Raw genomic sequence first — 11,835 nt, 5'->3', positions numbered from 1 at the left:
TACCCATTGTTCAATAGCGCCATGAGCATGTTAAACAGGTAGAAAGGTCTGGGGCAAACCTTCCCCCAAACAGCCATCTTGCTTAGTTTTATTCCACTGGAAATTGGTAAAAAATCAAATTTTGTTTTTTTTAAACACCAAAGATAATCTGTTCTTTATGAGTAAGACCAGATGTGCTCTATTATGCAAAATAGAGCTCCTCATTTCTTTGGATGCTTATCCTTATCAGGGTTGCAGGGAGGAGCCAATCTATGCTTTTACTGCATTAACAGTGTATTTGTGATCATTGTCATGCTGAAAAATGAAGCCTGAAAAATGCCAATCAGATACTTAACAGACTCTACTGACTTCCAACATATTAATGAGGACTTGGCCAAAAGCTTCACATTTGGACTCATCACTCCAATAAGACCTGGTGCCACTGATTTTCTGTCCAGTTCTTGTATAATTTGGCATACTTCAACCTTTTCTCTTCCTTAAGAATGACATCTTGATCAGATACTGTTTATCTGTTATAGATGGTTTTTAGGCCTACTTCTTCTTTTGTCCTTCACTTGTCCAGTTTCCTCAAACATTTTAAGAACACACTGCCTATCATGCAAAGATATGCCAATTTTTCAGCCAAGAGCTCTTTGTTAATCCTTTCTTTGGTGGAAAAATACTGAAAAAAGCCTGGAGCACTATTGCTCAAGACCACTTTAAAAAGATGACATGAAAAGCTAAATACAGAGAAACTAGGGGTGGGTCAAGAATTTTACAGTACCATAAATATTTAAAACCTGGTTTTAAAATTCCGAGTCGGTGATTCTGTGTTTTGGCAAATCAAATCAAATCACTTTTATTGTCACATCACATGTGCAGGTACATTGGTACAGCACATGTGAGTGAAATTCTTGTGTGCGAGCTTCACAAGCATTATTCACACATTATCAGACAAAACACACCATCTAAGCCTGATGAAGTCCTCTAGTCGTGTTTAATACAACACTGATACAACGGCCACAAGTCTGTGCTGTTTTGTAACCGTTTAAAGCACTCTGGGTAAAGCACCAGAGGAGCTCTTCTCGGGCTAGGAGTAACGTGAGATCTAGCGACGTGAACGAGGTTATTCACTTGAATGTAACAGCTAGCGTAATGATGCTAAGCTAGCTGTCAGCCTGGCATCCACGGGTTTTGCTGCAGAGTTTTAGCTACCGGATGCTCCCAGTCGTATCCTGCTGGCCGTCTTGACATTCCCCTCAACATTCCTGGACGAATTCGTGTCGACTGACCAGAGTCCGCGAATTCAGGTCCACTCCTAATCTAACCTTTCCCCCCGCTAGCGTGATTTAGCTCACCGGCTAACAAGAGTTCAACACTCGGGAGAACCGGACTGACGAGGTAAGTTAGCATATGGAGGCTAGTGGGATGGACAGGCTAATGGTCTAGCTGTCACCGGGAGTAAAGGCTTCTTGTACGAGGAAAAAATAATCTTAGAAAGGAGGCCTTCTGGTAAGCGTGTGGACACAGTCGTTGTCATTATATCCCTCAAAATTCCCCATCTTGCTATTAGGTCTGTGTAACACCGGCGAAATGTGAGCTAGCAATTTGATTGACTTGCTAGAAACGTTTTGCTAATGTTAATTTACCGAGGGAAGCAGCTGACCTAGTAATGGTAATATTACCGGAGCTAGCTTAGCAAGTCCGTACTGGTTTAGAAGAATGTTGTACGTCTGTTTGGGGCGAAAAAGGACTTAAGTGAAAGTCAGCTTGCTAACGTTAATTTGCCATTATTATTTAAGAGAAACTAGTAAAGAAAGCTTCTCGGTGACAGGGTTTATCTAAAGAATCCAAGCTAGCGGCTAACACGTACATTACGAGTTAGGGTGCTTTAAAAGTTAACAGTTAACTAGCTGTCCTATGTGAGCAGTGAACCAGCAGCTTCCATTATGTATGCTGTAATTTGTTTAGTTTTTAAGTCTACCGAGACATCGTTCTGGTCTCCTGCTGGCTGGGAGTGTGTTTGCCGTGTTTTGCTTTGCTTTGTGAGTTTTTGCTGTGTGTTTTTGCTTCGCAGAGTTCAACTTAAGGACCACACCCAAACATGTCCCTTCATCAGTTTCTGTTGGAACCCATCACCTGCCACGCATGGAACCGCGACAGGACACGTAAGGCTCTGAGACTGTAGCTATGAGAAATGCTCACTTTAACACAACACATTTCAAGGTTAAGGTCTTAAAGTCTTTGTCTTCATTGGGTGGTCAGATCACAACTACAAAGAATGCTGTTAGAGCAATTTCATCTGAACAGAGATAAGATTGACTCAGTTTATTTTGGGTAACACAGGTTGGAATTTGGCATGTATCAGAAAACTGGTCTAACTTGTTTGTTATCTGTGTGCTCATCCTGTTAACCAGCTGGTTTCTTCTGTTTTGTTTTCCTTCAGAAATTGCCATTAGTCCCAATAACCATGAAGTTCATATCTACAAGAAGAGTGGCAACCAGTGGGTTAAGACCCATGAACTGAAGGAACACAATGGCCATATAACAGGTGGTTAATCAGATGTTTTTAAGACTGATCGTTTGTTTTACTTATTTAACGTGACGTTTCAGTCCACGTCTCACCCAACATGTCAGTAAAATTAATGTTTCTGAAGAATTCTTTAATAAGTAAAACCACAGCTAAGGTGGGATTGTGTGATCCTAAAGGGGTTTCTTTTTGTCTAAGCTATTAGTAGAGTTGTTAGTGACTGCATATTGGCTGTGTTATAGGCATTGACTGGGCTCCCAAAAGTGACCGCATAGTGACATGTGGAGCAGACCGTAATGCCTATGTGTGGTCCCAGAAGGAGGGGGTATGGAAGCCCACACTGGTCATCCTCAGGATCAACAGAGCGGCCACCTTCGTCAAGTGGTCTCCATTGGAGAACAAGTTTGCAGTGGGCAGCGGTGCTCGACTCATCTCTGTCTGCTACTTTGAGTCCGAGAACGATTGGTGAGACTATTAATCCAGCAGTGGCATGATTTAAATGCACCGATGTTCTGGTGAATGTTGTGAATAATGTCTTTCTTTGAAAGTGCAGCATTTAAGTTCAGTATTGCAATTTATTTGAATTATTAGTGCATTATTTTGAACCTATACGTCCAGACCAAACTGCTTTACCTCAATTTTCACACCTGCTTTAACAGGTCAGAGCAGCCACACAGCCTGTGTGAAACGCTTATCTGAGGTGTGGCTTGAACTTTCATACAGAAGTGCGTCATCAAGAGTTGGGAGGCATGTCTCTCTCAGCAGTTATAGACTGTGAAAAATTCTGTTGGTAGCCACATTGACTTGCTACCAATATCATTACAGAAATGATACTTATCATTATAGTTATAATAACGCTACACCTGTAAATGTCATGAACACAAAAGTAGAGTTGATTTTCTTTCGTTGGCATGTTCTGATAGCATTTAAAGAAGAATGAGGGTGATACATGTGTGCTAAGCAATCACAGCACAAACCCAGTGAAGGCTATAATTATGTGAGGATGTTAACAGAGCATTAGGTGAAGGGCAGCCTTTCTCTGGTGCTCTCTACTTATCTCTGGCGCAGAGAGAGTGCAGTGCTGCAAGGAAGTCGTCATGCAAATGTAGAGGTAGGGGGTGTGGTCCAGTTTAAAACGAACTGGGAATTGAATGTCTTCACCTAGTGTAAGAGCAAAGCGTTGCATTCCAACCAGCTGATGAAGATACACTCCCAGGATTAAAGGACTTGTTTTTTTTCCTCCACCCTGTACTTATTACTTCCCTTTTATTTTTGCTGTGCCTCATAATTGATGAGTCGTTTTTTTGTTTGTGGGGTTTAAATATTTACATGTCCTGCTATAAAAACTTTGCTTCTTCGTGTGGTTTTAGGTGGGTTAGCAAGCACATCAAAAAGCCAGTTCGCTCCACCATCCTCAGTCTGGACTGGCATCCAAACAATGTCCTGCTGGCTGCTGGCTCATGTGACTTCAAGTGCAGGTAAAAGATGGTTCAGGAGATGAAGATTAGAGTATTGAAAACTAGCTAGGCGGCTTTGTCCGGTTTCAATTTCTGTTTTTCATGCTGTCTTCCAGCCCGCTTCCTTGCTCATCTCTCCCTCTCTGGTCTCTAGGGTGTTCTCAGCCTACATTAAAGAGGTGGAGGAGAAACCAGGCCCCACACCCTGGGGCAGCAAGATGCCATTTGGGGCTGTGCTAGCAGAATTTGGAGGAGCAGGTCTGACACCCCCCTCTGCTCCCCCCCCCCTTTTTTTTATTATTATTTATTTATTTATTTTTAGCCTTGTCGATATTCTTTTACAGTTGCTCTGTGAACTTACCAATTTGTGTGTGTTTTGTGCCTTCTTAGGTGGAGGGGGTTGGGTCCACTCTGTCTCTTTTTCAGCTTCTGGTAACCGTCTGGCCTGGGTCAGCCATGACAGTACTGTCACAGTGGTGGACAGCTCTAAGACTGCCAGGTATGTTTAGTTGTTACCTGTATTCTTCTAAAATGCACATGGTTTACTCATTCTTTATATAAGAAGTCAGAATTAAAGCTGACTTCTTATATATATATATATATATATATATACACACACACACACAATTATAATGGTGTCGCCTGATAGATGTTGGGTCTGAATGTCAGCACATCTCGTGAAATTAGAGTTGTCTCCGCACCTGATTGTGGGATTTGACAGATTCACTAACGGCAATTATGTAAAAAAAAAAAAAACAACAACAATCATCTCAAGTGAGTAAGTTACAGAAAATAATGCAGGGGGTAAAAACACAATTTGCACTTTGAATTCTTAACATTGACCACAAAAGGGCAAATGTTGTGGCCTTTAAAGCAAACTGAGTAATGCCATAAAGAGATTACCATTGTTGCATAATCATAAAGCAGTTAGTGAAGTGAATCCATCCCAATCTCATCTGAAACAAAACCCTTTTCATTCATTTAAAATTATCCCACACTCATCGTGTTGCCAAAGGTACCCATCCCATATTTTTCTTTAATATATATGATTTTTTTTTTCTTTAGCTACAATTAATTTTGGGGTGTTTTAAACTATAGTATTCAGTAGCCTGTGCCTGTGTTCTCTTTATCTTTTTAAGTGCAATCGAATCAGCCACTCGGACCATATTAATTTTATTTTGTTTGTGTTTAGTCCTTCACAGCTGAAGACGGAGTTCCTTCCTCTGCTCAGTGTCATTTTTATTTCAGAGAACAGTCTAGTAGCTGCGGTAAGAATAAAGCATATGGTGGCTGCATGTTCCTTTGCACAGATTTCTAGTGATCCAGGAGCGCTGTAGTAACTCTGCTGTCTCCCTCCTCAGGGTCATGACTGTTGTCCGATGCTGTTCCGTTGCGACGACGGTGGAGCGCTGACATTTGTGACAAAGCTGGACCTCCCCAAGCAGAGCATCCAGAGGAACATCTCTGCCATGGAGCGCTTCAGGAACATGGACAAGAGAGCCACCACTGAGGACCGCAATACTGCCCTGGACACACTGCACCAGAACAGCATCACGTAGGTCACCCAGAAAACTAATGCACGCATGGGTAATGCAAACATTTTAATGGTAATTTTGGAGACTATATCCTATGGTGCAGTTGAATTATATTATGAATCATATTCATTTTAACCAACACCCCATCTCCAAACTTTAGCCTGTACAAAACACAGATGGGTTTTAATGTTGGGCTCTAGTATTTTAGTTCATCAATACTAGCTTGCTGGTAAATGAGCACTTAGTGTTGAATCAATGCTGTTAGGCATCACATGTTTGAGAAAACAGATGATTTTAGGAGCTTTCCATTGTTCTGCATCCACTTCTATTATTATTATTTCTATTCTTTATACATAAAAACAGGTTTTGCAACAACCTTACATACTCTGTTTGAAAAGTATATACAGTGGGGCAAAAAAGTATTTAGTCAGCCACCGATTGTGCAAGTTCCCCCACCTAAAATGATGACAGAGGTCAGTAATTTGCACCAGAGGTACACTTCAACTGTGAGAGACAGAATGTGAAAAACAAATCCATGAATCCACATGGTAGGATTTGTAAAGAATTTATTCGTAAATCAGGGTGGAAAATAAGTATTTGGTCAATAACAAAAATACAACTCAATACTTTGTAACATAACCTTTGTTGGCAATAACAGAGGTCAAACGTTTACTATAGGTCTTTACCAGGTTTGCACACACAGTAGCTGGTATTTTGGCCCATTCCTCCATGCAGATCTTCTCGAGAGCAGTGATGTTTTGGGGCTGTCGCCGAGCAACACGGACTTTCAACTCCCGCCACAGATTTTCTATGGGGTTGAGGTCTGGAGACTGGCTAGGCCACTCCAGGACTTTCAAATGCTTCTTACGGAGCCACTCCTTTGTTGCCCGGGCGGTGTGTTTTGGATCATTGTCATGTTGGAAGACCCAGCCTCGTTTCATCTTCAAAGTTCTCACTGATGGAAGGAGGTTTTGGCTCAAAATCTCACGATACATGGCCCCATTCATTCTGTCCTTAACACGGATCAGTCGTCCTGTCCCCTTGGCAGAAAAACAGCCCCATAGCATGATGTTTCCACCCCCATGCTTCACAGTAGGTATGGTGTTCTTGGGATGCAACTCAGTATTCTTCGTCCTCCAAACACGACGAGTTGAGTTTATACCAAAAAGTTCTACTTTGGTTTCATCTGACCACATGACATTCTCCCAATCCTCTGCTGTATCATCCATGTGCTCTCTGGCAAACTTCAGACGGGCCTGGACATGCACTGGCTTCAGCAGCGGAACACGTCTGGCACTGCGGGATTTGATTCCCTGCCGTTGTAGTGTGTTACTGATGGTGACCTTTGTTACTTTGGTCCCAGCTCTCTGCAGGTCATTCACCAGGTCCCCCCGTGTGGTTCTGGGATCTTTGCTCACCGTTCTCATGATCATTTTGACCCCACGGGATGAGATCTTGCGTGGAGCCCCAGATCGAGGGAGATTATCAGTGGTCTTGTATGTCTTCCATTTTCTGATGATTGCTCCCACAGTTGATTTTTTTCACACCAAGCTGCTTGCCTATTGTAGATTCACTCTTCCCAGTCTGGTGCAGGTCTACAATACTTTTCCTGGTGTCCTTCGAAAGCTCTTTGGTCTTGGCCATGGCGGAGTTTGGAGTCTGACTGTTTGAGGCTGTGGACAGGTGTCTTTTATACAGATGATGAGTTCAAACAGGTGCCATTCATACAGGTAACGAGTGGGGGACAGAAAAGCTTCTTACAGAAGACGTTACAGGTCTGTGAGAGCCAGAGATTTTCCTTGTTTGAGGTGACCAAATACTTATTTTCCACCCTAATTTACGAATAAATTCTTTACAAATCCTACCATGTGGATTAATGGATTTTTTTTTTCACATTCTGTCTCTCACAGTTGAAGTGTACCTCTGGTGCAAATTACTGACCTCTGTCATCATTTTAAGTGGGGGAACTTGCACAATCGGTGGCTGACTAAATACTTTTTTGCCCCACTGTAGTCTGTGGTAATGTGCACACTTCATGTGGTTCTAGTGAGCAATCAGACATTGTGCAGACAAAATTTGGATGAGCCGTAGACACATGACTCATCACTCAAAGTAAAATGCAGAGCAATAAGCAGCTGATTTCAATTAATTCTCAGGTGATCTCTGGTGTCAGATCTGCTTAGCTTTACGTGTTTTCAAACAGGAAGTGTTTCAATCTCTAGGTCACAGGTCAGAAGTTTTATTTATGTAGTGCTTTTATTGTTTTAAGGTGTAGTTTGGCATTGCAACACTCAAATGTGACCAAGAGGACCGGCAGTAATTAGCTGATATTTTGCAATATATTCTGAGAAACAAGTTTGTTTGCTTTCTTCAGTGTGATAAGATTATTCATGTTACTTTGGAAGTACAGTAAGAGCTCCAGACTTCAGTTTTGTTTTTGTTTTCCTCTAAAGAGTTTACTGCTGCAAAACTTGTAGATCAAGTCAAAGATCAGCATCTTGAATGCTGTCGTAGCAATGTTTGCACAGAATGGAATCTACTCAGTCATAATTTGCTAACACGCCTCAGCCTGTTAGCAGGGAGTGAATGTGGTGAAAGCAGGGACTCAAAGAAAAACAGGGAAACAAGAGACACGCAAAAATAAGAAAGGCAGGTCCGATTTATATTTGAATATTGCACACAGTGTGAAATTGTGTCTGGTAAAGAGGTGTAAAACAACCAGGAAAAAACGATTAAAAGCACCTACTGAATCCATTCATGATGGTGGTGTTTTCCACCTTATATGTGATATTTCAGCCACACCCACAGACTTCCCGAAGCCTTTTTGTCACCACTACCATTTAACTAGCAGCAGATAAGCATTTTAGCAAATTTCCCACCAAGATCACAACGATAACAAAGGCTTGTCAACATCATCACCTGTGTGTTTGTTTCTTAGCCAAGTGTCTATCTATGAGGGAGACAAAAGGGATTGTCGCAAGTTCTGCACCACAGGTATCGATGGAGCAATGACCATTTGGGACTTCAAGGTAAAAATGCACAGAAACAGTGTTTTTTGTGAGTTAACTTTTTCTGAGTCTTCCATCACTAACTCTCTGTCATGTGTTTTCCTCCTCAGAGTCTAGAAGCTTCTATCCAGGGTCTCCGCATTATGTGAAGAAACCTTTTGAATGAACGGAGAGACGCTGCGGCCTCACTTCTCCCCCTTTTCCTCCCCTGCCCTCACCCCTCTTGCCCCTTTTCCGTCTCACCCCGGCCCTCCCTCCACTCCTGCCACGCAGCCAGTAACATACATACTTTATCGAGTGTCTGCTGAAGCACTGATCAGACCATAACACACTCTTGTGAGTGTGTGCTTAAACTCACTCACACACATACACTCACTACACACGCTGAGCTGACGTGTGACTTCACTGTTGATTTTTTTTTTTCCCCCCATTTTGTTTGTTTTTAAACGAAGGTTAACCAGGTGTCAAAGTGGGAAGGTCCTCTGACACGTATTAGACGTGACGTGAAATGTGTGTTTTTATGTTCTCTAACCTCCTGTACCAAAAGTTGAACACTAAAAGGTGCATTTTATCCAAAATCAGACTGTATTCCACCTCAGGCTAACCTTAACATGCTCTCGGAATAACAACATTTAGTAGACCGAAAGTAGACGTTTTACTGGAGGATAGTTCGTATTCTTCAGCGGGCGAATTTGCTTTCACTAGGACCCGGGGTTACTGATATTCTGAGTACATGTTGCGTGTTGGCTTTTGGGAGTTGTACAGAATCTGATGGTGGAGAGAGAAAGCAGCTGTCTGAACTCTGTGTGGAGTGACAGCTGGCCAACACTAGGCTCTGTAGCTCCTACACTAAAACCACACAAGATGGAGGATTTCTATGTAACTGACCATGAGTAGACATGAAATAAAGATGAAATACATTTACAGTACTCAACTCAAATGACTGTGCTCTTCCTTTGTGTATGTGGACAGATGGTAGTTTGTGTGTCAAATTACAATATGTAATCCATATTTCTGCTTGTCATAGGTTAGTGAAGGCCCAGCTAAATGCAAATCTTGGAGTTTCTGAAAAATTCTGGAACATTGTTTCTCTGTGCGGATTTTTAGTAAACAAGGTTATATCTTCTTTCTGTGTCGGCGTCACCGCAATGATTTTTAGCTCATTTAGCCGAAGGACAGACGAACAAGTTGGGCATCCCTCCACAGTTCACTAAGATTGCTACTCCTAGAGTATTCAGGTTTTACTGAAAGGTGTACGCATCGATCGCCTATTGGGTCTTTACTTAAACTGTGCTGAAGGTTTATATTTGGTCCTTTCACCAGTTTCACAGGAATCAACTTCTCATCCTAGTATTTTAGTGAAACAGGATTGAGTTGTCCTGGATATGACTGTTTTCAAGACTCCTTGAATCCTCTGTGGATTTTTAATTCTCATTGTATTCAGTGCAACAATACAATCAAATTTATCGCTTTCTTCCCCCATACTTTACCTGTTACAGTGAGCTGCAAATTGTGAAGAATCATGAGTGGGATGACGTAGTACGCCGCTGACATTCTGGGATGTGAACGCACTGAATAGTGGGTGTTATCGTGGGTCATCTTTTTCATTGTCTTTGTTGGCACTTCAAGATGACCAGATGAGATAGAAATCAAAACCTACAGCTTCCCGAAGCTGGTGCAAAAGTAAATAATGCTTCTAAGATTTCAAAAAAATCAAAGAAATATCTTTAACCTCAAAGGACCTGATGTCCACATATGTGGACATCACATTTTGGGTTGTCTAGACCACAATGCTAAATATTGCTCTACAAGGGCCTGATATCCACTTACGAGTAATGTTCCCTCTAATTTTTCACGTGTCTGAGCAAACTCCCTTGGACCACTGTGAGCGACAGCAGACGTGTGCACTATGGTCACGCCAGCATCGAATCCATCCAAGTTACATGGTTTATTAAAATAATCAAATTACAGCATTTATGTTAGACTACTTTTAATTAACTGCTTTAGCCCACTTACAATGAAAATTAAAAAAAAAAAAAATCTTGTTCATGACCTGTGTATGTTAACACTATTGGAAGTAAAAATAACTTGAGCTCCAATTTTGAAAACACAACTTTTATTTATTTATTTATATCTATCTATATCTATCTATATCTATCTATATCTATCTATCTATATCTATCTATCTATATCTATCTATATCTATCTATCTATCTCTGGGAGAGAGTCCTGTAACTCTCTCTCTGCAAAATACAGTATATAATGACCAATGTTGGGCAATTAATTATATAGTTCTTCAAAAAAGTAACTGAGTCTTGCAAACAACGTTTTTTGCAGCAGTTTACCTAAAAATGCAGCCAAGGCGTTTTTTTAAATAAACATTTCAAACTATTTACAGAACAATCAGCTGTTCTGCATCAAATCTGATGCCACACAAATTATTTGTGCCACTCCAAAAAACAATTTCTGTCCACTATGAGATAAAGGAGAACAACAGCCTGATACCTGCAGGCCTGACAACAGGAGATGTATCACTGCTGTAACAGCTGTAACATTCAGCAGTCGCCTCATTGTTCTGACACACACAACAAACTATTGACTACACGACACACTAACGACACAAGATTTGCGCTAAACGTGGCAAATCTCTCACATCTCAAAACACCACCGTCACTCCTAAAAAAAAAATTTTTTGTCACTCCTGAAACTTCCCCCCTCCCTAAACAACAAATGCCATGTTCTGATTGGTCGACATGGTACATTTTTCCACCAATAGGAAAGGGTGGGGGGTTTGGTATTGTTTTTGCTCACAGGTGGAGAGTGCTTTCCAGCGTTTTCCTTCTAAAACGCCGTTTTTACCGTTTCTTCCCGCAGTAAATATAAACAACCATAGTATTCAGGAAAGAACCAAACATTGCAAATATTTTTTATCATAACTCTGGTTTTCGTGGCCTATCAACACAATTTAAAAACTGGTATATAGTCCACACTTTTCTGTCCTGCTCACATCTCCAATGGTTGTACACGTTGTCATTAACGTGGCTTCACTCCACGTCAGCCACGCCGCTTTGCTAGCTAAAACACCGGTGTCGGCGATGGACGCTGTCATAGCCTGTCAACGAGGTTGATTAGCTGCGTATATACGAATGTGAATCGCATTATTGGCTGGACTATGGGATAAGGTGGCATCGTTCTAATCCCATACTGGAGCAGCCAGTCACTCACTGACTAACACTGCAAAACAGAATTGTTAAAGTTTTAATTTTAATTTCAATTCAGGCTAGATTTTTTTTTGTGCGCAACGCAGATTTTTCTGCGCAGAGACC

At 41.4% G+C, this 11,835-nt stretch overlaps 1 protein-coding gene across 2 annotated transcripts; it reads left to right on the top strand.

Moving 5' to 3' along the window:
* The first annotated feature begins 1,048 nt into the window (after positions 1–1,048).
* On the top strand, positions 1,049–9,443 carry arpc1a (actin related protein 2/3 complex, subunit 1A). Of its 2 annotated transcripts, none has more exons than XM_026171568.2 (11): positions 1,049–1,380; positions 2,057–2,147; positions 2,426–2,530; positions 2,752–2,974; positions 3,880–3,987; positions 4,121–4,224; positions 4,357–4,465; positions 5,159–5,234; positions 5,328–5,521; positions 8,440–8,530; positions 8,620–9,443. In XM_026171568.2, exons 2-11 carry the CDS (start codon positions 2,084–2,086, stop codon positions 8,656–8,658), a joined length of 1,113 nt encoding a protein of 370 aa, XP_026027353.1. In that variant the 5' UTR covers positions 1,049–1,380; positions 2,057–2,083; the 3' UTR covers positions 8,659–9,443. The 2 variants fall into 2 exon arrangements, with proteins under 2 accessions (XP_026027353.1, XP_026027354.1); XM_026171569.2 differs by having other exon boundaries at positions 1,359–1,491.
* Positions 9,444–11,835: the final 2,392 nt, after the last annotated feature.

The sequence above is a fragment of the Astatotilapia calliptera genome, chromosome 6, assembly GCF_964374335.1.
Source record: "Astatotilapia calliptera chromosome 6, fAstCal68.1, whole genome shotgun sequence".
Taxonomy (NCBI): Eukaryota; Metazoa; Chordata; class Actinopteri; order Cichliformes; family Cichlidae; genus Astatotilapia; species Astatotilapia calliptera.
Note: the sequence above shows the minus strand (reverse complement) of the source record. Positions and strands in the feature narration are given on the sequence as shown.

Bases quoted from the DNA above. Each gene is read 5' to 3' on its own strand.
- arpc1a (XM_026171568.2), top strand. From the start codon at position 2,084: ATGTCCCTTCATCAGTTTCTGTTGGAACCCATCACCTGCCACGCATGG. The intron at 4,225-4,356 runs GTCTGACACCCC...GTGCCTTCTTAG, and splicing joins AGCAGAATTTGGAGGAGCAG to GTGGAGGGGGTTGGGTCCAC. The intron at 8,531-8,619 runs GTAAAAATGCAC...TTTCCTCCTCAG, and splicing joins TGACCATTTGGGACTTCAAG to AGTCTAGAAGCTTCTATCCA.